This window comes from Drosophila ananassae, chromosome 3L (genome assembly GCF_017639315.1).
Source record: "Drosophila ananassae strain 14024-0371.13 chromosome 3L, ASM1763931v2, whole genome shotgun sequence".
In the NCBI taxonomy this organism is placed as follows: domain Eukaryota; kingdom Metazoa; phylum Arthropoda; class Insecta; order Diptera; family Drosophilidae; genus Drosophila; species Drosophila ananassae.
In genome coordinates, this window is record NC_057929.1 from 12,026,328 (window position 1) to 12,052,754 (window position 26,427).

Genomic DNA, 26,427 nt, shown 5'->3' on the forward strand with positions numbered 1-26,427 from the left:
AACATCAAATGGCAGCCGTGCGATCCTTTATGTAATTGCATTTACCTAAACCTACTGCCTGCATTCATTAAGAGTGGTGGGCACTTAAATAGAATGCATTTTGGCAGTGGACTGACTTGGGGGAGTGCTTGGGGGAGAAGAACGCGGCGGCGAACAAAACAGAGATCGTAAAATGGTTTTCGGCAGATGGGAATTGATTCCAAATCGATGCAATGTGATTGGATTCGAGGAGGAATGTGTTTTCGAAATTTTCACCACCTTCGGGGACAGTCGTGAATCTTCTTTTGAATCGAACGGACGTCTCACGTCCCAAATACTCGATCGAACCGTTTCGGGCTGTATATGCATATATTGATCTAGGCAGTCATTCGTATATCGACTCGGACGGATATATAATTTTTATCGGTTTTCAATTACGAATTTCATTCCCGCAACCAACGTAACGAAAAGCTGACTCCGCGATGGGGGAAAATGAAGGCGATCTCGAGCCCAGGGCTTCGGCGGAGCCGGACGCCGCTCCGGCCCAGGACACCCTCCAAGTGCCAACGCAAAAGAAGCGGAAACTCAAGTCGCCAACTCCGGGCAGCCTGCGTGGACGCAGTGCGACGCCCATCCATGGCCGGAGCCAGACACCCTTTACCCTTTACATGACCCGGCGCAGTGCCACGCCCTCCACCTGGCGCAGCATCACTCCGTTCCTGAAGCGCGAGGAGAAGGAGAAGACACCCTTCGAGCTGGGCAGGGACATTAAGAGCCAGACGACGTGCAACATCGCCGTCTTCGATCGCGCCCTCATCATGGACATCTCGGAGCCGGCGGATCTGCAGAAGCCCGTCCGTTACATAACCTCGGATCTCTCGGTGATCGATCGCGCTGCCGTAATGGATGTCTCGAATGTTGAGGTTATCTACGTGGTGGAGGAGTACGAGGAGGTCGAGGAGGAAGAGATCATTGAGGAAGTGAAGCCCAAAAAGAAGGAGAAGAAGGCCCGAAAGCCACGCGTTCAGCGCAAGTCCATCGACAAGGACATGAGTCCTTCCGGGGCAGAGGACGCCGAAGATGCTGGCGACTATGGGGCAGAAGATAGGGAGGACAGCATGGATCTGGACGACTCCGACGAGCCTGTCAAGAAGGGCAAGAAAAAGGCTCCGCCCAAGAAGAAGGAGAAGAAGGAAAAGTCTCCGAGCCCCAAGCTGACCTTGAAATTGGAGATCGGCGGCGGCCAGAAGGCCAGCAAGAAGATGTTTGAGCAGCAACAGGCACAGCAGGCGGGACCAAAGCCCCCTCCCAAAAAGAGCAAGATGGTGCTCCAGATGGAGGAGCAGGCTCGGGCCGCGGCCAAGGCTGCTGAGGAGGAGGCTGCCCGTGCCAAGCCGAAAGGCGAGACCTACGAGGAGCGCCAAAAGCGGCTCCAGGCAGAGAAGGAGGAGCAGGAGCGCATCGAGGCCGAGCAACGCGCTCTGGAAGAAGCAGAGGCCGAGGAGGACGAAGAGGATCCCTCGGCCATGGGCGAAGAGGGCGAGGAGGGCACTGAGGCGGGCTACGGAGACGAGGACCAAGACCAATACCAGGAGGATGGCGGTGAGGAGGAACGCTACAACGAGGCTGAGGAGGAGGAGGACCAGGTCACCGACCTCAAGAAGAAGGACGAGAAGCGCCGTGGCAGTGACTCCTCCGACGACTTTGTGCGTCCGGATCCCTACGAGGAGGAGCGCTGGCAGCGCATCGCTGCCGTCGAGGGCGAGGAGTTCATGCAGCAAATGCGCAAGTACAGCCAGGCCAAGCGGATCAGCGAGAAGGAACGCGACGCCGACTGGCAACGCCATCGGGAGCAGGCTCGCAATCCAAAGTTCATCAACTTCCTATCAGACCGAGCCGCCGAGACCGGCCAAAGTGTCCGACTGGCGTGCGCGGTGGACGGCCCGGAGCTCTCTGCCAAGTGGTATCACAACCGGAAGCAGCTGGAGCGTGATGGCTGTCATCGCATCATGAACAACAACAACATCCTTGTGCTGGAGGTGCTGAACACCACTATCTTGGATTCAGGCGAATACTCCTGTGTTATTTCCAACCAAAATGACGAGGTCACCTCCTCGTGTATTGTCACCATCTACGAAGTCTTCAAGGACGAACCCAAACCCCCTTCTATCCAATACATCAAAGGTATATATCGTTGGAGAAATCTGTGTTTCAAGTTTTCCGCCATGGATCTTATCGGTGCACTTGCCTTTTTCAGAGTACTACCATCTGCGGGACGATGAACTGACCATCGAGTGCCATGTTCACGGAGTGCCACGTCCGGTGATCACATGGTGGCGCGGCGCCTTCCAAGTCACGCCCAGCTACAAGTTCACCATTCTGGAGGAGGCGCATGGTGTCTGCAAGTTGCTCATCTATAAGCCCGGCAATAAGGACAGTGGCATCTACACTCTGAAGGCCTTCAACTCCAGTGGCGAGGCGCAGATCAACCACACCATCGAGGTGGCCAAGAATCTCCACTACCACGTCCCGGGCATATTCCACGCTCGCGACAAGATCCAGCTAGACAGCTTGCGGCAGGCCAAGAAGGCCATGGAGGCAGCCTTGAAGTCGAAGGCCGAGTCGGACCAGAAGAGGGCCGAGGCTGAGGCGGAACAACTGCGCCAGCGTCCGGTTCGTGCCTCGCCGGAGCCTCTGGTTCCAGCCAAACAGAAGCTTTCCTTTGCCACCCAATTGCGCGATCGCATGGCCCTGGAGGGCTCGACCATAAAGTTTGTGGCCACTGTGATTGGACCGCAGCCCAATACGCGCTGGATGAAGGACGACAAGTGGGTGGTGGTTGGCGGCAACATCCGCAACCTGTCCGAAGAGGGCAAGGCCATATTGGAGATCGCGAACGTGACGGCCGCCGACTCCGGAGTCTACAAGTGCGTTGCCAAGAACGACCTAAGCGAGATCGAGACGTCCTGCTACTTTAAGGTGTACAACGCCCAGGCGGACGGCGACGAGTCGGAGCCCATCTTCGCCCTGCCCCTGAGAGGTATTTCCGCATGTGCCCGAGTTCAGTATCTGTGTTCCTGTGACCGTATCTATGTTTACAGCTCTGCCCGCTGTTACACGATCCCTTTGTCTGTTTGTGTCCAATTGAGGTCGTTTCGCGTCCAAAAATAGCATCTTCTGATTGTCTGTTCGTCTAATTGATTGACTGATTGACTTTCGTGTTCCTCAGATGTGTACCACGCCTCTCAGAACGATCTAATTCTCGACACGAAGGTGCGCGGCAACCCACGCCCCGTCATCTCGTGGACCAAGGACCAGATACCCGTGGTGCTCGACGATCGGGTGGTGCAGATCGAGCACTTGGACGGCATCTGCGAGCTGATCATCAACAAGCCGTCCACGAATGACAACGGCATCTACGTCTGCACCGCCCAGAACAAGCTGGGCAGTCAGTCGACCACCCACACCGTTGTGGTCGACACCACTCACACCTCGCGCAGGTCGAGCATTCTGTCCGCGATAGCCATGCAGGAAGGAGGGGAGGCTGCCGAAGGCAAGGCCAAGAGCAGGAAGAAGAAGAAGGACGACGACGAGGGCGCGGGCGGCGGAGACGGTGGCTACGAGCGGCGCAGCCGCATGCCAGATCCCTCGCCGAAGCAGATGCTGTACTTCACGGTCAACCTTTCCAACCGTTACGTGGCCGAGGGCTCGAAGGTGAAACTCCAGGCCGTCATCGGAGGACCGGAGGCTACTATCAAGTGGCAGAAAGATGACCAGAATGTCCAGTACGGACCACGTATTCGCAACATGAATCGCGACAGTCTGGCCGTGCTGGAGTTTGTCAATGCCCAGGCGGAGGACTCGGGAACCTACTCGATCGTTGCCCAGAACGAGTTCTGCAAGATCACCACGTCGGCTCTGTTGCACGTCTACCAGCCTAAGGTGAACACGGACGTGCAGCCCGTCTTTATTCGCTCTCTGAAAGGTAAGAGGTCTTCGGTTCGGGCACTGCACCCTGTTCCCAGATACCTCTCTAGAATTGAGCAATTGTATAATCCCATCAGAACCCCTTACGCAACAAATGGTGTATTCTAATCATGAACGTTTGTTTCGCTAAGGGTTCTGGATTTCGATTTGAGGGATTTGGGGATCGATGGGACTGTTCCAGTATCACAAAGTGTTACTATTTGGTTATATAACCAGTTTTTTTTTAGAAACATATCATCTAAACACCAATGAGCTGATTCTGGAGACAGCAGTGCGCGGCCAACCCACTCCGGAGGTGCAGTGGTTCAAGGACAGCATCGAGATCCAGAGCGGGGGTCGTTACCAGCTGCTGGAGCACCAGGATGGCACTTGCGAGCTGATCATCGACCGCCCGGACAACAAAGACTCCGGAAAGTATGTGGTCAAGGCGGAGAGTCGGGCCGGAAAGATGGAGATCTCACACTATGTGCTCTTCGAGGGCCAGGCTCATCACATTGCGGACAACATCCACGGAGTGTTCCACGCGGACAAGAGTCTGTTGCGCCCCAAGGAGGCTGAGAAGCCGGCTGAAAAGAAACCGGCATCCGCAGCGGAACCAGAATCGGAGGCTGAGGATGGAAAAGGCAAGCGACGTGGCAAGAAGGCGGACGACGAAGATCCCGGATCCTCGGCCTACGCCTCCGATTATGCCTCAGACACGGCCAGCTTGTCGAGCAAGCGACGTGAAAAGAATATTGCCATCCACTTCAGCACTTCGATGAGGGATCGTGTAGTGGCCGAAGGTTCCAAGGTGAAGATATCCTGCTTCTTGGACGCAAAGGAGCCTCAAGTGAAGTGGTTCAAGGACGGGGAGCCCATCCAGAATGGACCCAAGATTCGTGGTCGCTACAGCGAGGGCCTGTGCCTGCTGGAAATTATGAGCGCCACGGAGGAGGATAATGGCGAGTACAAGTGCTGGGGCCGGGATGAGACCGGAGAGGCCTCCACCTCTTGCCGTCTGGAGGTTTACGCGGATCCAGGCACCGGCGACGTGCCTCCCACATTTACCCGCAACATCAAGGATACTCTGCACGGAAAGATCAACGAGCTGCAGCTGGATGTGCACGTGCGTGGATTGCCCACTCCGGCCGTGAGCTGGACGAAGGATGGCGTACGGATCGAAAACAGCGACAAGTACCAGCAGGTAGACCATGATGACGGCACTTGCGAGCTGTTCATCAGTAATCCAAAGCCAGCGGACAGTGGCAAGTACGTGTGCCAGGCGGAGAATCGCGAAGGCAAGACCGAAATAGTCCATATGATCACGGTGGAGCCAAGGGTCAGGGCCCCACGCCTATCACCGCCCAGAGAGGGCCGGCCACCACGTCCGGCTGGCGACGCAGAGGACGCAGCTGCTGCTGGAGAAGAGGGTGCTGAGGGCGGTGAGGGAGAGGGCGGAGAAAAGCGCCGACGAAAGCCAAAGACCGATGAAGAGGAGCAGGGAGGCGGCTCTAGACGCGAGGTTCCTCCTCCTCCAGATCTAAGGAAGCGACTGTACTTCAGGAACTATCTCTCCAACCGCACGGTCAAGGCCGGAAGCAACGTCAAGTGGATGGTCAACATCGACGGACCGGAGCCCACGGCCAAGTGGTTCCACGGTGAAACAAAAATTGACTTCGGGCCGAAGAGCAAGATGTCCATGCAGGACGGCATCGCTTGGTTGAACTTGGTGGGGGTCTCGGAGGAGGATGCCGGCGAGTACACGCTGCGGGTCAGGGGCCCCGAGAACGAGATTGTTAGCACTTGTACCCTGTTTGTGTACAGCACGGGTAAAGCGGAGGTCATATCGCCCACCTTTGTTTCGGGCATCAAAGGTAGGAGGAGCAGGTGGCTCATTCTGTGTGGGATTCTGAGTGCGTCCAGGTGATCGTATATGTATATTTGAGTTAAGTGTTCCACTTAGGATATGTATATCAGACAACTAACAAGCTTTCCCTCCAAAATGTCCCTCCTGTGAGTCTCTTGTTTAATGTCTTGTGCGTGTCATGTTTTGGGGTTCATCTTTCAGATACCTATCATTCCCAGGCCAATCAGCTGGCTTTAGAGTGCAAGGTTTCGGGCAGTCCCAAGCCCAAAATCTACTGGCAGAGGGATAACACTCTTCTGCCGCTGGAGAGTCCCAAGTACCAGTTCTCCGAGCAGGCTGACGGCACGAAGCTCCTGACCATTGCCCAGTTTGGCGCCGACGATTCGGGTCTGTACACCTGCTACGCGGAGAGCGAGAACGGCCAGATGAAGATCAGCAAGTTCATCCAGGCCACGGACTACGTGCGGGAGCGAGCTTCCGACACGAAGCCCATAGAGAAGGTCATCGAGGAGATCAAGAAACGGGACGAGCCCTCCTCAGTCAGCGACAACGCCGCCGCCAAGGCCAGGGCCCGGGAGGCCAAGCTCCGCCTCAACCTGGAGACAAGCTTGAAGACCATGACCATTGGCAGCGGCAACAAGGCGCAGCTCATCTGCTACGTCACCGGCATCATTGAGGACGTGCACTGGCTGAAGGACGGAGAGCGCGTCACAAAGGATGCCCGCCACAAGATCTACAACATTAACGGAGCGATCAGCCTGGAAATATACGATGTCCGGGTGGAGGACAGTGGTGCCTACCGGTGTGTGGTGAAGAACAACAGGCACACCGTGGAGAGTGTCGGACAGCTCAGTGTTCTGGATCAGTCCAACGGAAACCTTCCGGAGAGCTTCTCCAGTGGCATAACAGGTAGAACCCTTGCATTACGAGTCTTTATTGTGAGTCTTATATTTTTTTTCTGGCTTCCTTTAGAATCCTTTGATGCCCAGCGAAACGAGATTGTTCTGAGCTGTCAGGTGCACGGGCGCCCCAATGTCAGTTGGATGCGGGACGACCACACCATCTCCAACAATCGCTACAAGGCAGTGGAGGAACCAGGTGGTTTGCGCAAGCTGATCATTAGGAATCCCATCTCCTCAGACTGCGGAATCTTTGCCTGCTACGCCGAGCATGAGAGTCGCATCGACTCCATCAGCACCACGATAAAGGCGGCGGACTTGAAGCGTCTCCTTACCGTCAGCCAGCCGGATCTACCGCTTTCAGTCGAGCTGGATGCCGTCATTCAGAGTAAGAGCTCCATTGGCCAGGTCAATGGCAATGGCGAGCTCCGGAGAGCCGGCGACCGAATTCTGCGCAGTGCCGGAAATGCCAAGCCACTGTTCCACACACTCCTACACGATCGTACTGTTTCCGAGGGAGCCACTCTCCGCCTGGTGTGTGCCGTGTCCTCGTTCGACGCGAACACCCGCATAGAGTGGCTCAAAAACCACCGGCCCCTTCCCAAGGACTCCCGCTACCAGACGTTGGTCCACAACGGAGAGGCCTCCCTGGAGATCTACGCCGCCGTGGCGGAGGACAGTGGAAACTACACCTGCAGCGCCGCCAACGACTTTGGCGAGACCCTGACCCACGCCCAGCTGAGGGTCTTTAAGAACTTTAAAGAGGCTCCGTTGCCAAGCACGTTCACGCAGCCGATTCGAGGTCCGGATTTCATCCTCATCTATTTGTTTTAATCTTTTTGTTAACAACTTTTTGGAAGCGATACTGACTTATGTTTCCCATTTTCAGACACATATTCTCTCAACGATAATGAGTTGGTTCTGGACTGCCGCGTGCGTGGACAACCTCGCCCAGAGATCGAGTGGATGAAGGGCACCGAGATCCTCGAAAGCAGCGATAAGTACAAGATGAGCGACCAAGCCGACGGCTATGCCAAGCTGGTGATCAACAACCCCACGGAGAAAGACTCCGGCGTCTACTCGTGTGTGGCCAGGAACGAGGGCGCCGAGAACAAGATCTCCCACCAGGTGGACTTCAAGGGCAAGCAGCACTACTCGCTGGAGAAGACCCATGGCTTCTTCCACCGCGACCCCAACAAGCCGCACTTCCTCCTGCCCCTGGGCAACCAGACTGTCTGCAATGGTGGCACCGTGGCGATCTCTGCAGAGTTCATGCAGACCAGTACGCCCATCGAGGTGAAGTGGCTGCGCGACCGCCAGGTGGTGGACGGTCCGAACGTCAAGGCCCTGGCCGATCGTGGCGTCTACACGCTGACCATCATGAATGCCTCGCCGGAGATCGAGGGCACCTACACCTGCCGAGCCTCGAACGCCTTCGGCCGTATTGAGTCGCATGCCAACATCGACGTGTCTGTGGGAGCGCCCAAGGACGAGCGTCCACCGCTGTTCCTGTCGCGACCGGACACGGAAATGAAGATTGCAGTGGGTGATCCGTTCTCGCTCTCCTTCCGCATTGCTGGCGATCCGAAACCTAAGCGTAAGTTAAAGATTCCGCGCTCTAATTCGAAAACCAATTCGGGAACTCTTGTCTTCGCAGTGACCTTTATGAAGGGCACCAAGGACATCACCCAATCCGACCGCGTCAGCAAAGAGGTCTCCGACGACTACACCAGATTCACAGTGCAACAAGCCCAAATCTCCGATTCCGGCACCTACTTCGTGGTGGCTCGCAATAACTTTGGCACTGACAGGATATTCGTGACCGTCACGGTAGGGATCTCCGTTCTCCGGAGAGTGTGTGTTGAGTTCATGTTTCGCCGTGGCTGCTCCTTAATGCTTTCGCTAATCTAACCGCACTTTCTCTGCCTCTATTCTCTTCTATTTCTTTTTCTCTAGATTAAAATACCCAAAAAGAAAGAATAATGCTTGTTAACACAAAACACACTTTGCCAGACTCGAATTTCGAACTCTTCCCGCAACCAGCAATATACATCGAGCTTAGCCCTCAGTCTATTTTCCTGACTATGTGTTCATTAAAAATTATTTATGCATATATATCCTTCTGACTCCAACCATCCCAATAGGCAATCCCTCGCGCTCGCTCCGCCACGCCAACGCAACCCCGTTGGGGGCTTCCCCTGGACAGTTACAGCGACACTTCGTACTTCAGAGGTAAGTTTGGGAAACCCCTTTCCGTTCCTATATGTCACCGATCTTTGCGTCCACTGTTGTTCGTTATTGGAAAACATAGGATTGTCTTGTAGCCTAAATCCTCTAGAGAAGCAACGTGTTTGTTCATTAGAGTCTTTAGATTTGTGTGCGAGTGCTCTGTGTATGCCTCTCCGTCCCTGGATGTGTGTTACGAGTCCATGCTCAGATGAATTTCTTGCAGATTACAGAGAGGTTGCAGAGACCTCCACCGAGCTGCACCACCGAGCACCAACGACGACTAAAGAACTATCCTGCGAGCCCTTAGACACACCCACCTCACACAGAATTTTATTTGTGTATTTATCTTTTGTTAGTATTTCTAAACGATTACCAATTACTTCTATTATCGTACCTAGACACCAACCTAAATATACATATATAAAAATAATGTACTATATAAAGCAGCAGCAATCCAGCTTATACATTTACGTAGTGGAAAAAATAAAAAATACTTCTCCGGGGCGCGTTGCGTTTTAATCCACCCATCGATTCAAATGATCATCTCTTTATTCATGCGTCTCGTCTTTCGTATCCAGATCCGCCGGGCTGCATTGCCACCGAGCCCTTGGTCGTGGATTCCGGGCCCACCCACATTTCGCTGTCCTGGGGCAAGCCGGTGAGCGCCAACTCCGCTCCGGTCATCGCCTACAAGGTGGAGTCCTGGGTGGTGGGTCACGAGGGTGGCGCCTACTGGAGGGAACTAGGGCTGACGCCCATCAACTCATTCGACGCCTTCAACCTCAAGCCCAACGTCGAGTACCACTTCCGGGTGACGCCCAAGAACCGCTACGGCTGGGGTCCGGCCGTGCAAACCAGTTCGTCCTTGCAAGTCGGAGGCGTGGAGTGCCTGCCCGAGTTCGTGAAAATCCTGCCGGGCCAGGCCAAGGCCTTGCTGGGCTCCTCCTTCACCCTGCAGTGCAACATGCGTGGAGCTCCACGGCCACATGTCACCTGGTTCAAGGACGGCATTCAGCTGAGCAGCAGTTCGGAGCGAGTCAAGATCCGCCAGATCGGGTCGACCTGTGCCCTGACTATCGCCACAGTAAGCGAACTGGATTCGGGTCGGTATACCTGCGAAGCCACCAACTCCAAGGGGAGGGTGTCCACCTTCGCCCGCCTTCAGGTTGTCTCGGACGCGAGGATCTACGAAGCAGACTCTCGCCTCAAGGAGATAGCCCACGGGCGCAGTCAGGGCGAGGTAGGGGACTCCCTACCCATCTTCACAATGCGCCTGCGGGATCGCCGAGTCCAGGTCACCTATCCCGTTCGTCTCACGTGCCAGATTGTGGGCTACCCAGTGCCCGAGATTCTATGGTACAAGGACGACCAGCTTATTGCGACCGGAAGGAAGTACTTGACGACCTCAGAAGGCCAGTTCTTCACTTTGGAAATCGCAGCCACCACACTGGATGACAGTGGCACTTATACTTGCCTGGCCAAGAACGAGCTGGGCTCCGTCTCCTGCCATTGCATCCTGGTGGTGGACAAGGGCATTCGTGCCTACATATCGCCGGACTTTTATGTGCCCCTGGATCCCTTCTACATTTTCCGCGAAGGCTCCGAAATCCGTTTGTCGACGAAGGTCGAGGCCTATCCCGCTGTGGGCGTGACCTGGCACCGAAACGGGATGAGGTTGCGGCCCAGTCGTCGTCTGACAGCAACTCTGGATTCCAACGGATACGTGGAGCTGATAATCGCGGAGGCCTCGGCCCGGGATGCTGGCATTTATGTGTGCGTCGCCTCCAACGTAGTGGGCAAGGTGGAAACCATCTGCCGTGTGGCCATCGAGGAGGACGAGGAGCACGATGCACTGCGGCCGTCGAGAGCACTGGAAATCCCGAGCATTAAGGCCGACGATCTACCGTGAGTTCAGTAACGCCCACCTTGATTAGATTACTCATATCCGCTTCTCTTGCAGTTATTCCAAGGAGCCCTTGTTCGTGGTGAAGCCCCGTTCCAGCGAAGCCTACGAAGGCGACAACATCATCATTTTCTGCGAGGTGGTTGGCGACCCAAAGCCCGAGGTGGTTTGGCTGCGCGATTTTCTGAACGTGAGTATGTGACGTCACGGAGGCGGAGGCACTGGGGCAAGCGCTGGCCTAGCCGTCGGTCGGCAGTTTAGTTGCATTCGCGACGCCATCAAATGTGGGCCGTTGTCGGGCGTCGGGTACTGCAAGTTGCTCTCACTTCCATTCAGGTTGCTTTATCAGCTCGCTCAAGTTCACGGCGCCCAACGTGGGCCCTCCTTTAATCTGCATCAGGAAATATAGTGTCGCTTCCGGATAGCTTTGCTTTTTCCACATAAATAGCGAACCCCCCAGTGGGCCGGGCTCTATTTTTTGCTTCCACCTGAAACAGTTGGCTCGCGCGGGTAAAGTTCTCCCGATTGATCCGCCAGCGCGCACAAAGTGTCCCCTAAAGCGAAGCATCCCGCCCAGAACCCGATACGGTCGCGAAGATCCACAGAACAAAAGCACGTGCAGTGAATAGGAGGCAGGTGCCGCCGCTGACTCAGGTTACACGCGCGTCATAACTTACGCAAAACAGATCTTACATCCAAATCGCTGTCAAACGCCAATTCAAGTTCAAGCCATATCAAATAACAGACTGGTTTTGTCGGCCAACAATCACGCGAACCAAAAAAGAAATCCAGTAAGTGAACTTAAACTGCACGAATGGGAATCATAACTACCCTGGTCTATCAAATACTTCGTTCTGATGCCTTCAACCAGTACGCTACTCCTATCTTAGGGTTTTCATCTTTATTACGAATCAATTGCCACTTAGAAAGAAGCTGTTTCACATAAAATATTAGTCACTGTGCTGGACACCGTACCAAGGAAGCAGGCAGGCCAGTAGGAGTGGTAGGAGGTCAGGGTGGGCAACCTGCAAACCTGTTACCAGTTTTCCTAGTCGGTTTCGAAACTGAATTTTGTACATATATGGCCATTCGATAAACACAATAATAACAATAATCTGACTGCGCTGCGCCAGTAACATTTGCACTGCGACAGTTGTGATTCACTGCACAGTCGAACAAGTCCTTATAGACGCTATAGAATCGCTCATCTCGCTTGGCGCCGCAGCCTTGAATTCCCATCTGAGCTGAACACCTCGTATTTCTCTTACACTTCAGCCGGAGTACTACAAGGACGCACCGCACTTCCGACGCATCGGAGACGGCCCCGAGTACCGCCTGGAGATACCCAGCGCCAAGTTGGACTTCACCGGCACCTACTCAGTCATAGCCAGCAACTGTCATGGCGAAGCCAAGGCTGTAATTTCCCTGCAAATCTTCGCAAAAGGTGAGTGAAATTTATTGGGGGTAGATGTTCATCAGCCTGGGATACACTATGTCGCGCCAGAACTCCTCCGCCATCGCAAGCAAACTGGCCACAAACTCCGGGTCCGACTGAACCCACACATAATGCAGGGCTCCGTTCGTCTCGAATGTTGGACTCAGAACGCAGTACAGAGCCTTTTTCACGTTCGCCAGAAACATCTGGATCTGTATCTGGGCCATGTACTTGGGGGAAATGGATTCCCTAGCCTCCAGATACTTCTCAAACTCATCCTCCGTCTTTGGAGATTTAATTTCCACAATATGGTCGTCCGTGATGCCGTCGGGCGACGCGCACAGGTAGGGGTAGTTTTCATGCAACAATAGTCCGCACTCCGAATACTCCTTATTCTCGAGCTTTTCGGTTTGTTTCAAAATGAAGCGCTTGTGCTGCTTCTGCTGAATCCGATCCTCAACATTCTTGTCCCGCCCCTTGCAGAACATCACATTGAAAATTTGTTCCTCGTCCTCCGCGGTTTTCCGCGACACAATCATGTGCATCATGGAGCAGCGAATACGCATGTATTGAATCTCCACCCAGAGACGGGATTTATACTGCAGGCGGGTAACCTCGTTGAGGCTTTCGTAGATGCCAGTAGGTGCCTGCAGTTCCATGTACTGGACAAAGCTCGGCACGTCGACGATATGGAGATCTCCTGCCCGAAGGAGCACGTGGTGCACGAAGAGGGACTCGAACTCGTCGGCGGTGTCTACGCACTGTCGGTACAGGGCAGAGTCTCGGCCACAGGCCGATAGCTCATCCAACACGGAATCCAAGAAGCTTTGTCCTTCGCTGCTGCTCATAGCCTGCGAGCTCATCTCGCTTTCCAGCCGCACCTCATCCTTAGGCAGCAAGTCACATATGCGGAATGCCCTGCTCGGCTCCGGTTGGACTAGGGTTTCCAGTTCGTGGCCCCAGAATTCGACCACCGCCGAGGGAGTGCGTTCCGCGCTTTTGTTCAGAAGCCAAAACAGAAATGCTACGATGTGTGAACAGGCATCTGCGTGACAACATTTTCAATTAGACCCGGCTTGGTACTATACTTTAAAATGCATACCAGCTAATGGACACAAACTGCACTGTCCCTCCATGATAGTCCGCGTAGATTCCATCACCTTTAGGCCAACATTGGCATGAGTATCTGTATTGGCAAAATCGGAGGCGGAGAATATTAAGCCCTTCAGCTCGCAGAGCTCTCCTTGCCGTCGCAATTGCACATAATCCGTCAGAAGATCACTCTTTTCCGTAGATCTATGGGAGGAAGACATAAAACATGCTATTTGCAGAAATTATAACCCCAACACTTACATGGGCTTGGATTTCTCCGGGTCCGCAGACATACAAAAATTATACACCATTCCACTGTTCAAGGCGGGTATGTTATGCATGTCTGCCTTGCGGAAACCCGGTTCTAGGTCCATCGGCACTATGAACATGCCCCGCATTTTTAAATTGCTATATTGACGTCAAAAAATCTCTTAAAATAAACGCTAAAAATAAACATTAGGGTTGTCGATTTCAAAATACAAATTTATCGAGGATATTTGTATATTCGATTTAATAATCGATATATTTGTGTCATGAAATCAGAGATTCGATAGTTTTTGGTATTTTTTGTACTCTTGGCGGGGAATTTAAAAGTAAACTTTTTTGTATATTCCTTTATAAAGTTTATATTCAATCAATACATTTAATTTTTCTTTCTCAGTTGAGTATTAATTTAAATTGTATTTATTTTTTCCCAGACATTCTTAAAGATAGACGCATGGATCAGGTGCAGACGCGCCACAGGTGAGTTTATTTATCAGTTTATTGCTGCTCATTTTATATATAAATTCTTTGCAGCAACATCGAAACGCTTCCTCGCTTCGTACGGAACCTGCGGAACCTGCGCTGCTGCGATGGGGATGCTATTTCGTTGGAATGCCAGGTGGAGGCCGACCCAGAGCCATTTATTATATGGGAGAAGGACGGTCGAGTGGTGCCCTCAGATAGGGACTACGAAATGTCGTTCGATGGGACCAAGGCTACGCTAAGAATACCGCGAGTATATCCGGAGGATGAAGGCGAGTACACGTGCGTCGCAAAGAACTCGGTGGGTCGAAGTCTGTCCTCGGCTTGCATTATCGTGGACGTGCCTGAGGAAAAGGAGAACATGCTGAGTCGCCAGCTGACACGCCCTAGTGGCCTCTTATCCGCCCACTCCACTCCCCGATCCACTCCCAGATCCACGCCCGCCCGCAGCTTCTCCCCATTCCGTTTATCCTACCGGACAAGTAGCATTGATCTAACGGGAGTAACCGAGCGGCGGAGGAGTGACGCTCGTTCCGCCATTACGGCGCCCAAGTTTCTGGCCATCCCCTACAACCGGGTAGTGGAGGAGGGCGACTCCGTGCGGTTCCAGTGCGCCATCTCAGGTCACCCGACTCCATGGGCCACCTGGGACAAGGACGGCTTGATTGTCACCCCAACTCCCCGGATAGCCGTTAAGGAGATCGACGACTTGAGGATTATTGAGATCGACGAAGTGTCCTTTGATGATGCCGGTCTGTACAGGATTACGCTGGAAAACGACTTTGGGCGCATAGAGGCCACTGCCCGGCTTGACGTGATCAGTAGCTCGCGATACTCCAAGTCGCCTTCAGTGCGGAGCGTGCGCGCCTCCTCCTCTCGTCGCAATGCCTACCTATACCGACGCATCATGGGTCCATCCACAGGTGGGTACAAAGCTTTCCAGTAACATGAAAAGAAGTCTAACTTCCCCTCTTTACCTAGCAATTGGCGGACGCATGGCTCTGGCCACCGGATACCGAGGCTCTTCGGTTCCCTCCGTCAGATTCTACCACAACTCCGTGGAAATTGAGCCCTCGGATCGAGTTCATATAGAGTTCGATGAGGAGAATTCGATGGTTGTCCTGTTCGTTGACAATGTTACACTAGCGGACGAGGGCGTTTACAGCTGCATCATTAGTGGGGACCACGATCCCCTAATCAGCTCCACCACAGTCACTTTCCATGAGACGGCAAGAGAATCCCAGAGAAAGGGAGCCACGATTAGTCAACCCCTCCCTCAGATTAGCAGTGCTTTAGAGGGCGAAGTGATCGACCTTACATGCGTCATCGATTGCGAAGAGCCCTTCAGCTACGTCTGGCTTAGGAATGGAGAAGTTTTGCCGGACAGCGAGGAATTCAAGTGCGTAGATCCTCCCTATACTCTAATGTCTTATAGGATAGTTAGCATATGAAACTTACGAGCTCTTATTTGTAACCATGTATATTTCACAGCTATATCGACCACGGCAATGGACGTCTGGGCCTGCGCATCACGGATGCCTTCGACATTGACTCCGGAACTTACAGCTGTCAGGTGTTTACCTCGGAGTCTTCCTCCGGCGAATGCGAATACGAATGCGACTGCAGCACCAGCGGCGAGCTGCGCGTTCTGGAACGCGATCTGAGGCGGGAGGACCAGGAGTGCGTGCAGCTGCTGAAGACCCCGCTTCCGGTAGTCTGCGCTGCCGGGGAGGAGGTCATCTTTTATGGACGTGTTTTCCCCTGCGACGCGGAAGCCGAATGGTACCTCAATGGAGAGCAGCTAATAGACGATGACTCACTTGACATGACGGTGAGTGCGTAGCGTGTGCTTGCTTTTGGCCCCAATCCGGGAACCTGCTCTTTAAAACCAAACAGCAAAGAAACAGACATCAAAAACCCAAAACAGAGCCCTCCTTCACCTTGCCGCAGGCGGCTCGTTCACACTTTTTGGCGGAGAAGACAATAATAATAATTGTTGCCGGTGGGACCCTGGTCATTTGCATAAGAGTCATATTGAAATACTGCCCCATGCGAGCTGCATGCCAACGATGCTGATGTGTGATGTGGTGTGGCTTGGGCTCGCATTTCACTCGCATGGGGAATCGGAAACACTCGCTCGTCGGCGTTCAATCAAAGCACATCTCCTCGGTCTCGGTCTTGGTCTCAGTCTCAGTCTCAGTCTCGGTCTCTGTCTCCAAAAATTCCGGAGGAACCTGTAATGTCGCCCGAGAGCGCTCGGGAAATATTCAAATTACTGTCGAAACCAAGGGCGTGACAAGATGTCACAGGTAGGCGCAACAAATGGAGTGAATCCGGGGGAATCAATACCGCTGTGGAATTCTGCTAAGGCCCTATGATAAGGTTCCACCTCCCGTCGGGTGGTGTGTGCGTGCTCCAATGAAAATGAGAGCGAGCGCCCAAGTGTCATTGTCACGATCCGCTCGTGGAATTCCATTTACGGTCGCGCCGATTCCCGGGCTCTCGCTTAATTGGTGCGTGCCCGGGAGAGGGCCGATCAGTTCTATCCCAGCCACAAGCCGCGCCGCGTCATCCAAGTTCTAGTCGCGTCCCATCGACTGCCTCTCCCGGCCACTTGTGTACACAGTATTTAATTGTCTACCCATGTCTATATATTATGAACTACACAGTGCACGAAGGAAAAACCTGTGTACTTAGTGATATGAATTGGAAACCATAAATAGTCGATTAGTAGAATTTAGGAATTTTCCAATAGTGTCGTGAAAATTAACGGATCTATAAGGGATCTTTTTAAGGGATCTCCAATAGTGTCGCGGAAATATATTGTTATAAACGATCTAGAGCCAGAATAATCCCATTAACACCCGTGAAGGGAATCAGAGGGAACCGTAAGAAGAACGAATTCACTAACAAAAGCCGTATAGAAGACCAACCATTTCACCTTTTCCTCCCAGTTTATTCGCAACACCCACTTAATCTGACACCCTTCCCTCCAATCCTCTTGCAGTTGGAGTCGTACCCTGAGAACGGCATTCGGCTGTTGCGTCTTCGAGACGTCGCCGCCTCCAGAAGCGGAGAGATCTACCTGCAGGTGAAGCATCCCCAGGCGGAGGCCAGGCGCCTTCCCGCTACCAGAACCTACACCAGCCTCCTGGTCCTGCCCTCCATCCGAGGCAACAGCTCCTCCGCCTCGCTGGCGGCCAGAAGCTGCTTTTTGTCGCGGCCCGAGGATTGCACCGCCCTCATCGGCGGCCATGTCCGGCTGAACGTCCGCTACGAGCCATTCCCGGGCACCAAAGTGGTGTGGTACAAGGCGGTAAGTATATGTATACAGTAGTGGGTTATGGGTTATGGCAATAGGTCCGGTTTGGATTTCTCAACCGGCACTGGCGTTGTGCAAGTGACCCAATTAGGCCAGAGCAGGTAGAGCGCCTGCCTGGGGGATTATGCTTATAAGATTGGAGCCACATTCTTTATCAGCCCTAAGCCCACTTAGAGACTTTGTGACTGTGTCACGATCAGTTTGCGGTGGGGTTGTTGTCATTGTTGTCCGGTTGGGTGCTGCTCTGCTTGGGTAGGCCGAGGTGGTGGGCTTAGGTGGTCGGGCTACGTAATGGTTGGAAACCGCAAATGCGAGACGATCGCAAACGAAGGTTGGCGGCCCAGCTCTCAGCAGATGCCGTTCCTCGATATATGAAACATTGGTCACATATTGCTCAAACTATGAACGAGATAAGCCAGGCACCTCTTCCCAAAGGAACATGTCCATATCCGCAACTCCGTCCGCGATTCCCAAGGCGCAATGGCCTTGCCCAATGCTCGTCTTGAGGTCTGAGACTTGCCCTAATTTATATAACACCCATTTGTAATTAAAATTATCCATTTTGCAATCAATTTATTGGTAAATTCATTATTTATCTAAACTATTTAACACTCCTTCCTACACAGAGCCGCGCCATTGTTGAAAGCTCGAATGTAACCATACGGACCACGGCTCAGCAGTCGACGCTTTACATCTCCGACATCTCGGCGGATGACAGCGGCAAGTACACGGTGGAGGTGATGAGCGACTACGGGATCGAGGCTGCTGCTGCCTCCGTGGCAGTGGAAGGTCCTCCGGAGCCGCCCAGTGGCCAGCCCAGCGTCTCCTTAGGCCCGGATAGGGTGGCAGTGGCCTGGTGTGGACCGCCCTACGACGGAGGCTGTATGATCACCGGATTCATGTGAGAAACAGTGTTAAACCGTTGGGGAATTTATCCTGACTTCTGGGTTTTCAATTATGACAGCATTGAGATGCAGATCTGCGAGGAAGACAACCGCGAGGACATCGGAGAGGACTCCTGGCAGGAAGTGGCTCGGGTTGTGGACACTTTGGCGTACACGGTCAAGAACCTGCAACCCCAGACCCAGTACCGCTTCAGAGTTAGAGCCGAGAACATCCACGGCCGCAGTCCGCCAAGCCATGTCAGCGAAACGGTGAAGATTATTGGAAAGGCCCAGAGGACGGCCGGGGATAGTACCTCCACCGTCAGCGTAGAGTCTGGCGGGGACTTCAAATCCCGCTTCCAGATCATCGAGGAGCTGGGCAAGGGACGCTTCGGCATCGTCTACAAGGTCCAGGAACGAGGTCAACCGGGCCAGCTGCTGGCCGCCAAGGTGATCAAGTGCATCAAGGCCAGGGACAAGCAGAAGGTCATTGAGGAGATTTCTATCATGCGCTCCCTACAGCACCCCAAGCTGCTCCAGTTGGCAGCCTCTTTCGAGAGTCCCCGGGAGATCGTTATGGTTATGGAATAGTAAGTACATCTCCTCCAGGTTCCTGTAAGAGTATCCTCCTATATAGTAACATTTTGCAGCATCACTGGCGGAGAACTCTTCGAGCGAGTGGTGGCCGATGACTTCACCCTGACCGAACTGGACTGCATCCTGTTCCTGCGCCAGGTGTGCGAGGGCGTGGCCTACATGCACAGCCAGAGCGTGGTCCACCTCGACCTGAAGCCGGAGAATATCATGTGCCACACCCGCACTAGTCACCAGATCAAGATAATTGACTTCGGCCTGGCCCAGCGGCTGGACGCGAAGGCGCCAGTCCGGGTTCTCTTTGGCACCCCAGAGTTTATCCCGCCGGAGATCATCAGCTACGAGCCCATCGGCTTCAAGTCGGACATGTGGAGCGTCGGTGTCATCTGCTATGTTCTGTGAGTTGTGGGCTCCAAAATCAGACTTCAGTCATTCATTGATCGATTCTACAGGCTCTCTGGGCTCTCGCCCTTCATGGGTGACACGGATGTGGAGACCTTTTCGAACATAACCCGGGCAGATTACGATTTCGATGACGACGCCTTCGACTGCGTGTAGGTGTTACTGCAGATCACTATCTTAAGTCTTGTAATCTTATCCTGGTTCTTAGTTCGCAGGAGGCCAAGGACTTTATCTCTCAGCTCCTGGTTCACCGCAAGGAGGAGCGCCTGACCGCCCAGCAGTGTCTGGAGTCCAAGTGGCTGTGTCAGCGCTACGACGACAACCTCAGCAACAACAAGATCTGCACGGACAAGCTCAAGAAGTTCATCATCCGGCGGAAGTGGCAGGTGAGTAGTGGCGCCGCTTCTTCTAACCCGTTTCGCTCCATTAACCCGCCCGCTATTGCTGCTTGCTTCCCGCCTGCTAATCCAGAAAACCGGCAATGCTATCCGCGCCCTCGGACGAATGGCAAACTTGTCGGCCTCGCGTAGGAACTCCGCTATTGCCATGGGCGCCCTGAGTAGCCCGCGGCCTTCCCTCTCTGGACTAGGCCTGCTCAATGCTAGTGCCATGATATCGAGTGGACTGAGCGTCCAGATGACGTCGCTCCACGAGGAGGAAGACGACTTCAGCGTGGAGATGTCGCCCCTGGTGGAGAAGCGATCCGTGCTGAAGTTCCGGGACAAGTCTCAGTGCAGTGAGCGCAGCGATTCCGGGTACAGCGAGTGCTCCAACTGCAGTGGAGCGCAGGAGACGCTGCTCCTCTCGTTGGCCAAGTCGAAGCTGGAGCAGATTGCGAAGGCCTCAACGTCCCTGGCCGTGGCCACGCAGGATCCGGAGAGTGCTTTGACTCTGGAGCTGCCCGCAAAGGGCCAGGAGTCCATCATGCGTTCCGACTTTACGAACACGATTAAGATGCGCAAGAAGTCGCTGGAGGACAGCTGTGCAAGGGAGAAGCCCAAGCCCAAGCCCCACAACAAGCCTGCGTGCGAGTCCAAGCTGAAGGTGTCCCAGTTGAAGGACCGGTTTCAGACCCATCCCCCTCCAGTTGCTGCTCCTGCCGCATTCGCTGCTAAATCCTCTAAAATCCCGCCTGCCCGCGAGCCATTTAAGATCTCGAAAGTGGCGAGCGTGGGGCGCTTAAGCAGAAGTAGCTATCGAGAAGACACCCAAACTGTTCTCAACTAAAGTTCAAGGATATGAGCTGAAGTTTAGGGTCCGTTTGGGTCTACTGAAAAGAGATTTACTGAATTTTTGTACTCACATTTCATTTCTCTTGTTTCACAGCAGAGGAGCCGCAGACACCTGGCAGAGGTCCTAGCCCTGGAACCCGAAAAGACACCCCTGTCCAGGCCCGGTCCATGCCAAGCTCCCCGGTGCCCCAGCGCTCCGCCACGCCGACGCGGCTGATGAGCCAGCGCGTCCGAGAGGCCGCCGAGCGGCTTGCCCAGCAGCAGACGGTCGCCAGCGGGGCTCGTCGGCAGCTCAGGGGCAACGGCAATGGAAACACCAGCAACAGCAGCGTCAACAATGGAAGCAACCCGAGCGGCGGTATTGGGAACACGGAGTCCAACCGCGAGTCACGTGCGCGACATCTCATTAAAAGATTCAACACTGGATCACAGCATATTACGTCCTAGATTAGGTCGGTTTAGGGCCGACACAATTTAAAATTTATTTTAAAATACAGCGGAGCGGATACACATCCATATATATATTATAAATGAAACCCCACGAGACAAAATAATTACGAAACACTCGAATATGAAAGCGAATTCGATTCGAGCGATTGCGAGCAACACATCCACATCCACCTCCATACCCCCACACACCCACTTACAGTAGGATACATCTATCCGACATCCGGCATCTAGCCCCACGGACGCACTCCCTCACTCGGAGGGAATGTACTTAGGCTAGAGGAAGCTAAGTGTTTAAATTATTGTTTCGATTTATATACATATTTACCATACTAATTAAAGTTAAAGTAACGAATTTAGGGAATACGGTAGTTAATGGGCGGTGATCGGATGATCCCGGGGCTTCAGGCGCACCCACAGCCCTCCAGACGCCCTCAAAGTGATCCGGAAAGTGGCCTCGAAGGTCGTCTTCCCAGGCACCGGGAGCAGCTGGAAGCTCCTCAACAACCTGGACACAATGGTCTTTATCTCCATGATGGCGAATCTGTTGCCGATGCAGTACCTCGGCCCCGCACTGAAGGGTATGAAAGCGTACGGGTGGCGGTGCTCCGAGTTCTCCGGCGAGAATCTCTCCGGCTGGAACTTTTCAGGGTCGGGGTAGATGTGGGCCAGCCGGTGCGTGGCATATGGGCAGATGAAGATGTTGCTTCCGGCAGGCAGAGTGTGGTTCCCCAGACGGACCTCCTCGCCCAGTTTTCTGGCGATCAGCGGCACACTCGGGTAGAGACGCAATGCCTCCTTGATGCACATCTCCATGTAGCGCATCTCCCTAAGGTCTCCCATGGAAGGGGCCCTATTGCTGCTGTCGAAGATTTGCTCTAGCTCCAAGTGACACCTCTCCTGACAGTCGGGGTTCTGGGCCAGCAGAAACAAGGTAAAGGCCACGGCTGCGCCCACGGAGTCCTGGCCGGCCAGCATGAAGGTACAGGCCTCATTTACAATGTCCTCCTCCCCGAAGTGCGGATTGCTGTCGGAGATTTCGATCATGTAGTCCAGGAGGCACTTTCGCTCGTTGTTGTTGTTGCTAGACTTGTGGATTAGTCGCCGCCGCTGGATCATCTGGCGGGTGAAGTCGTTGAGGCGCTTCTTTTGGTTCAGCTCGTCGCTGGCCATTTTCGTCCAGTGGTAGATCCCGTCCAGCAGCAACCAAGGATGGGTGAATCTTCTGGGCATCATGAGCTTGCCCTGCCGGAAGGGGGACTCCTCCATGTTGACCAGTTGGTCTCCTTTCTTCCGCACGGGCACGCCCAGCACCGCTTCTGCAATTTACGGCTCATATTCACATTCCCGCTTCAAAAATTAGTGCCGACTTGTAAACTCACCATTCAGTATGTCCAAGACACAGCTGTTCACGTACTTGGCTATGTTTATCTCCGTACCGGCAGCGGAGGCGTCCAGGTTCTCGTACAGCGACTGCGAGGCGTCCACAAAGGTGTCGATGAACTTCTCCAGCAGACTGAGGTGGAAAGCAGGCTGGATAAGCCGGCGATGATCGCTCCACTTGGAGCCACTGCTGGTAATCAGGCCGTCGCCCAGGAAGTTGTGCATTAGACGGTAGAAGAAGACCTTGTTGGTGTGCTTCTTGGAGGAGAGTATGACCTGAAGGTCCTCCGGCTGCAGAACCGCGAAGAAGGGAAACAGCAGCACCCATACCCGCACCAGCGATCCGTAAAGGTCGAAGGCTTTAGCTGCCCATTTCCGCATCACTGTAAGAGACAATATGATGGTCCTAACCCAGAACATACTGCGAATCCCAAATGCCTTCACTTACGGTCTTTCTCAGTGACTAGCAGACAGTTGCCCAATAAGGGAACTGATGGCGGGCCCGTGAGGCGCAGCGACAGGAGCACGGACCGCAGGTACGTCTGCAGGTTGCCGTAGAAGGTGTAGATGGCCAGGCTCAGAGCCAGCAGGACGAGCACCGTGCAAAGCTCCGTCTTGGTGGCACGTTCAAACTGAAATACATACATATTAGGGTTAAAGGTGCGCAGCTTCTAACTCGGATCCTTATCGTCCTCCTCTGCTTTTCAAAACCAGTCATATTTAAAGTTGCTACTTTGAGTATTTGAGAGTAGGAAAGTATTGGATACGATTGAAGCGACCATTTAAACATGAATATTGTTAATCCAGTTCCGAATCATTAGTGAAATAATATACAACCATAAAAGCCCCAAATCTGACAGGTAGTTGGCTAATTGTTTCAGCTCCCACTCTCCCCAGAACTCGTAACAAAAGGGGTTTCCCATATCACCGTCTGTATGGGTCGCAAAACAAAGCCAGTCTGTCCCTGGAGCCCGGCCGGTGATCATCATTTGTCATCTTTTGTGCTCGTCCACAACCTGTTGCACCACGGACACAGAAATCGGCCAAAACCGAATCCGAGGGCAGCCAACACGTTCCTACGCATAGCAGGGTTGGGTGGGGGTGACCCACTGAGCTTTAATCGATCATACAGCCACACGTACGCGTCTCCGAGACCTGGATTTCTGTCTATCTGGGCATCCAATACCAGAGATCGCATCGCTGATACGCCGTGTTGTCCCAAACAATTCACACCGCAGTTAGATACATAACTTATACTTTCGTTGCGATTACGTTGCCGTTTTGTTTGTCGAAAAACTTGCGACACGCGGCAAGGGCAAGTGCTCGAAGTCGAATTCAAGAGCGTCATTTAATCGGCCAACTTGACCAAGTTTAGGGAGGTTGAGGGCTTCGAGAATCTATAAATATTGACATACGCCTGGGGAGTCTACTAAACAGAAACTCATTCCACAGTGAACTACGACTCCAACATTGAATTTATTTCGGAACAGGCTGACCTGGTCAACAATTGAAACAGACGCTAAAGATATACCTAAGAAGATCCCCGTCGTTCTTCCAAGTAAATGAGCAAATGTGGCTAAGTATGGAGGTGTCTCGAGCTCCATTGCTGGCTCAGTGAAAATCAGTGCAGGTAGTAGTAAAAAATTCCAGAAAATAAAAACTCAGGCTGGGCCTTAATCGTTGTCCTCGCCTTCCTCGTCCTCGTAGCCCTCGGGCAGCGCATTGACCTCCTTGTTGTGGAAGAAAGAGCGGTTGCCATCGCCCCACGGGAAGCGCTTAGTGCGGCGGCGCAGGTACTCGTACTTGGTGAACGGCTCGCGGTCGTGTTGGGAGTGTCCCGAAAATGCGTTAACGGCACAGAGGACGATGGCCGGAATGGCCAGCAGGAACGTTACCTTCCTCCACAGTCCGGCTGTGTTCCCGGGCCCAAGGCCCATCTGGCGAAGTCTCAAAGGTATGGGCACCATTTAGTTTCGATGCTCAGAATTTGTCGCAGAGGTTTCTCAGAATAAGTCAACAGAAAAATTGGAAATACTGAAGCTGGTCGGTAAACCGAATGTGATATGTCCGGCACAGGCCTGCTCTTGGCAATTAGGAACTCTCAAGGAAACCCGGAGCCACGCCAGGTCTATCAACCCCCGAGTTCATGAATGTTGCTGTTCTGTTTGTTCTGCTCAAATGTTTGTCCAGAGATCGATGAAGCATCCAAAGGCTTCCGTCCCGCTCCCATCCATTCTTTTAATTCATTATTTTTGGGCAGGGTGTATCCAGGCTGCGGTTTTGGGGGCTTGCAGAACTAAAACCGCTTGTTTGCTCTGCCAATTTACACCTGACTACTAATCAATACACATCATGATTACTTCCCACTAATTCCATAAAGTATCAAAATAAATGGTGTTCCCAAACGAGAGACTTGTTGGGGAGGTCTAGAGGCGGAGGTCCACAAAAAGTAATTCCGATTAAATGGCTTCAGGTGAGAAAAGGGGCGCGGTACAAGGAGTACCTATAGTAGTATCTAGTACATACATAGTAGGTACTACCCACCTACTAGGTATCCGCATGTATGATATAACATTTCTGAAAGAAAAATTCACTTTTTGTATGATCTGACCTCTGTAAAGGGTATGTATATCTGCTCTACATTATAGAGGATGATTTTAGGAAACCCGATCGAAAGCTTTGGACTCACTTTTAGCACTATTATATGGAACTATTTGTGGCACTATTATGTAGAACACTAATGAAATGAATCTCACTCACCATCTTTTCAACAATCATCTTAAACCTTAGTAAGCAAACTCAGTTTACTTTAAAAATGCACAAATATTTTATGTTTTTAAATCTTAAATCTACGTGCCGCACATAGACGTTTAAATTGTTGACACAGATTGAAAATCCACTTTTTGGCCAATTATCCAGATGGGCTCCCGCCGACTGATGAGCTGCAAATGCGGTGCCTACGCCAGGCGGAGTCTATTTATAACGGATTGGCCAAGATCGAGCTCGGCTCGGACCAAAAGAGACGCGTACGTGCGGCGTGGCCTAAGTATCCGAATGCCTCAGGCCCGACTCCCCGCGAACCGCCGGATGAGCTCCGAGCAGCGTAATTGCCGACTAGTCGGCGCACTCGAAGTGCTAAGTAGCTAGAAGTGGAGGTGATGTTGGATGGCAATCAATTATCCTAAGATCAACGACAGTGTGTAAATTCGCTGGTGCATGTTTACCCTGTGGCCCTACGAGAATATTCAGTTCCACTCGATGGAATCCGTATGGACGCGTGCCAGGGGAACGAACTTTAAACCCCTAGAATCTGGTCCCTAGATGATCCCCCACCAGGTGGAGACCCCTCCAATTAGCTGACTACATCCATCAGTTTTATTTATGGCGAATCGATCAGCATTTGCATATGTGACACAGTGCTTTTAACGTCATCGTAAATGTTTATCAAATTGTGGGGGATCATTTCCGCAGCGAAATGGCTGTGTTTGCCAGCTTTATTGGGCAAACAGTGAGTAAACACGTTTTAATATTTGTTGGGATTTCCACTCACTGATCCACACCATAGTGGAGGTATGGGGAAAAGAATATATCAGATTCCGTAATAGGATCGAAAAAAAATGTACACACAATTTTACTTCCAAGTAGTAAAATTGATCACTTGCCACATATTAGTGGGGGTCGCGGTTTCCCATGCGTTTTTAAAGGGGATCCCCAGAACATTTGACAAAAAATCTAAAAAAAGTGTTGTTCTCAGATTTTGATGCAGATTGGTGAAGAATCGATCTACAAATCGATTAAGGTATTCCGCGCAAGGATCGGATAGAATTTGGCAAAGATATGGCCATCGCTGGGGCCATATGTTGCTCCCCATGCACATTTCAAAATTTCGAAGGGAGTCCTCCAGAAAATTTGACAAAAAATCTACAAAAAAATTGTTTCTCAGATTTTGATGCAGATTGATGGAGAATCGATCTACAAATTGATTGAGGTATTCCGCGCAAGGATTGGATAGAAATTGGCAAAGATATGGCCATCGCTGGGGGCCA

At 52.7% G+C, this 26,427-nt stretch overlaps 4 protein-coding genes across 20 annotated transcripts in view; 1 reads left to right on the forward strand and 3 right to left on the reverse strand.

The window, feature by feature from the left end:
* The window catches only part of LOC6496176 (myosin light chain kinase, smooth muscle), a 40,686-nt gene extending 19,333 nt beyond the window's left edge, over positions 1-21,353 (forward strand). For 8 of the 17 annotated variants that reach the window (XM_032450137.2, XM_032450140.2, XM_032450141.2 and 5 more), the window contains 20 exons: positions 6,014-6,721; positions 6,785-7,513; positions 7,601-8,308; positions 8,369-8,541; positions 8,856-8,943; positions 9,519-10,845; positions 10,901-11,033; positions 12,119-12,287; positions 14,069-14,114; positions 14,169-15,040; positions 15,099-15,516; positions 15,609-15,948; positions 17,125-17,433; positions 18,066-18,340; positions 18,404-18,913; positions 18,974-19,315; positions 19,370-19,471; positions 19,528-19,705; positions 19,791-20,508; positions 20,646-21,353. In XM_032450137.2, the coding sequence (XP_032306028.1) occupies positions 6,014-6,721; positions 6,785-7,513; positions 7,601-8,308; positions 8,369-8,541; positions 8,856-8,943; positions 9,519-10,845; positions 10,901-11,033; positions 12,119-12,287; positions 14,069-14,114; positions 14,169-15,040; positions 15,099-15,516; positions 15,609-15,948; positions 17,125-17,433; positions 18,066-18,340; positions 18,404-18,913; positions 18,974-19,315; positions 19,370-19,471; positions 19,528-19,705; positions 19,791-20,508; positions 20,646-20,998 (8,498 nt within the window). In that variant the 3' untranslated portion in view covers positions 20,999-21,353. The other 9 variants (XM_014908167.2, XM_032450150.1, XM_044715587.1 and 6 more) reach the window with 9 other exon arrangements.
* LOC6494414 lies at positions 11,723-13,858 on the reverse strand. Its single transcript, XM_001960340.4, has 3 exons — positions 13,632-13,858; positions 13,381-13,574; positions 11,723-13,323 (listed from the first exon to the last, which is right to left on the reverse strand). Exons 1-3 carry the CDS (start codon positions 13,766-13,768, stop codon positions 12,299-12,301), a joined length of 1,356 nt encoding a protein of 451 aa, XP_001960376.1. The 5' UTR covers positions 13,769-13,858; the 3' UTR covers positions 11,723-12,298.
* On the reverse strand, positions 20,988-25,899 carry LOC6494413 (probable cytochrome P450 4aa1). Its single transcript, XM_001960341.4, has 4 exons — positions 25,142-25,899; positions 22,830-23,013; positions 22,381-22,764; positions 20,988-22,317 (listed from the first exon to the last, which is right to left on the reverse strand). Exons 1-4 carry the CDS (start codon positions 25,157-25,159, stop codon positions 21,371-21,373), a joined length of 1,533 nt encoding a protein of 510 aa, XP_001960377.2. The 5' UTR covers positions 25,160-25,899; the 3' UTR covers positions 20,988-21,370.
* LOC6494412 (cytochrome c oxidase subunit 6A1, mitochondrial) lies at positions 23,839-24,467 on the reverse strand. The gene has a single exon (XM_001960342.4). The coding sequence runs from the start codon at positions 24,346-24,348 to the stop codon at positions 24,055-24,057; it is 294 nt and encodes a 97-aa protein (XP_001960378.1). The 5' UTR covers positions 24,349-24,467; the 3' UTR covers positions 23,839-24,054.
* Positions 25,900-26,427: the final 528 nt, after the last annotated feature.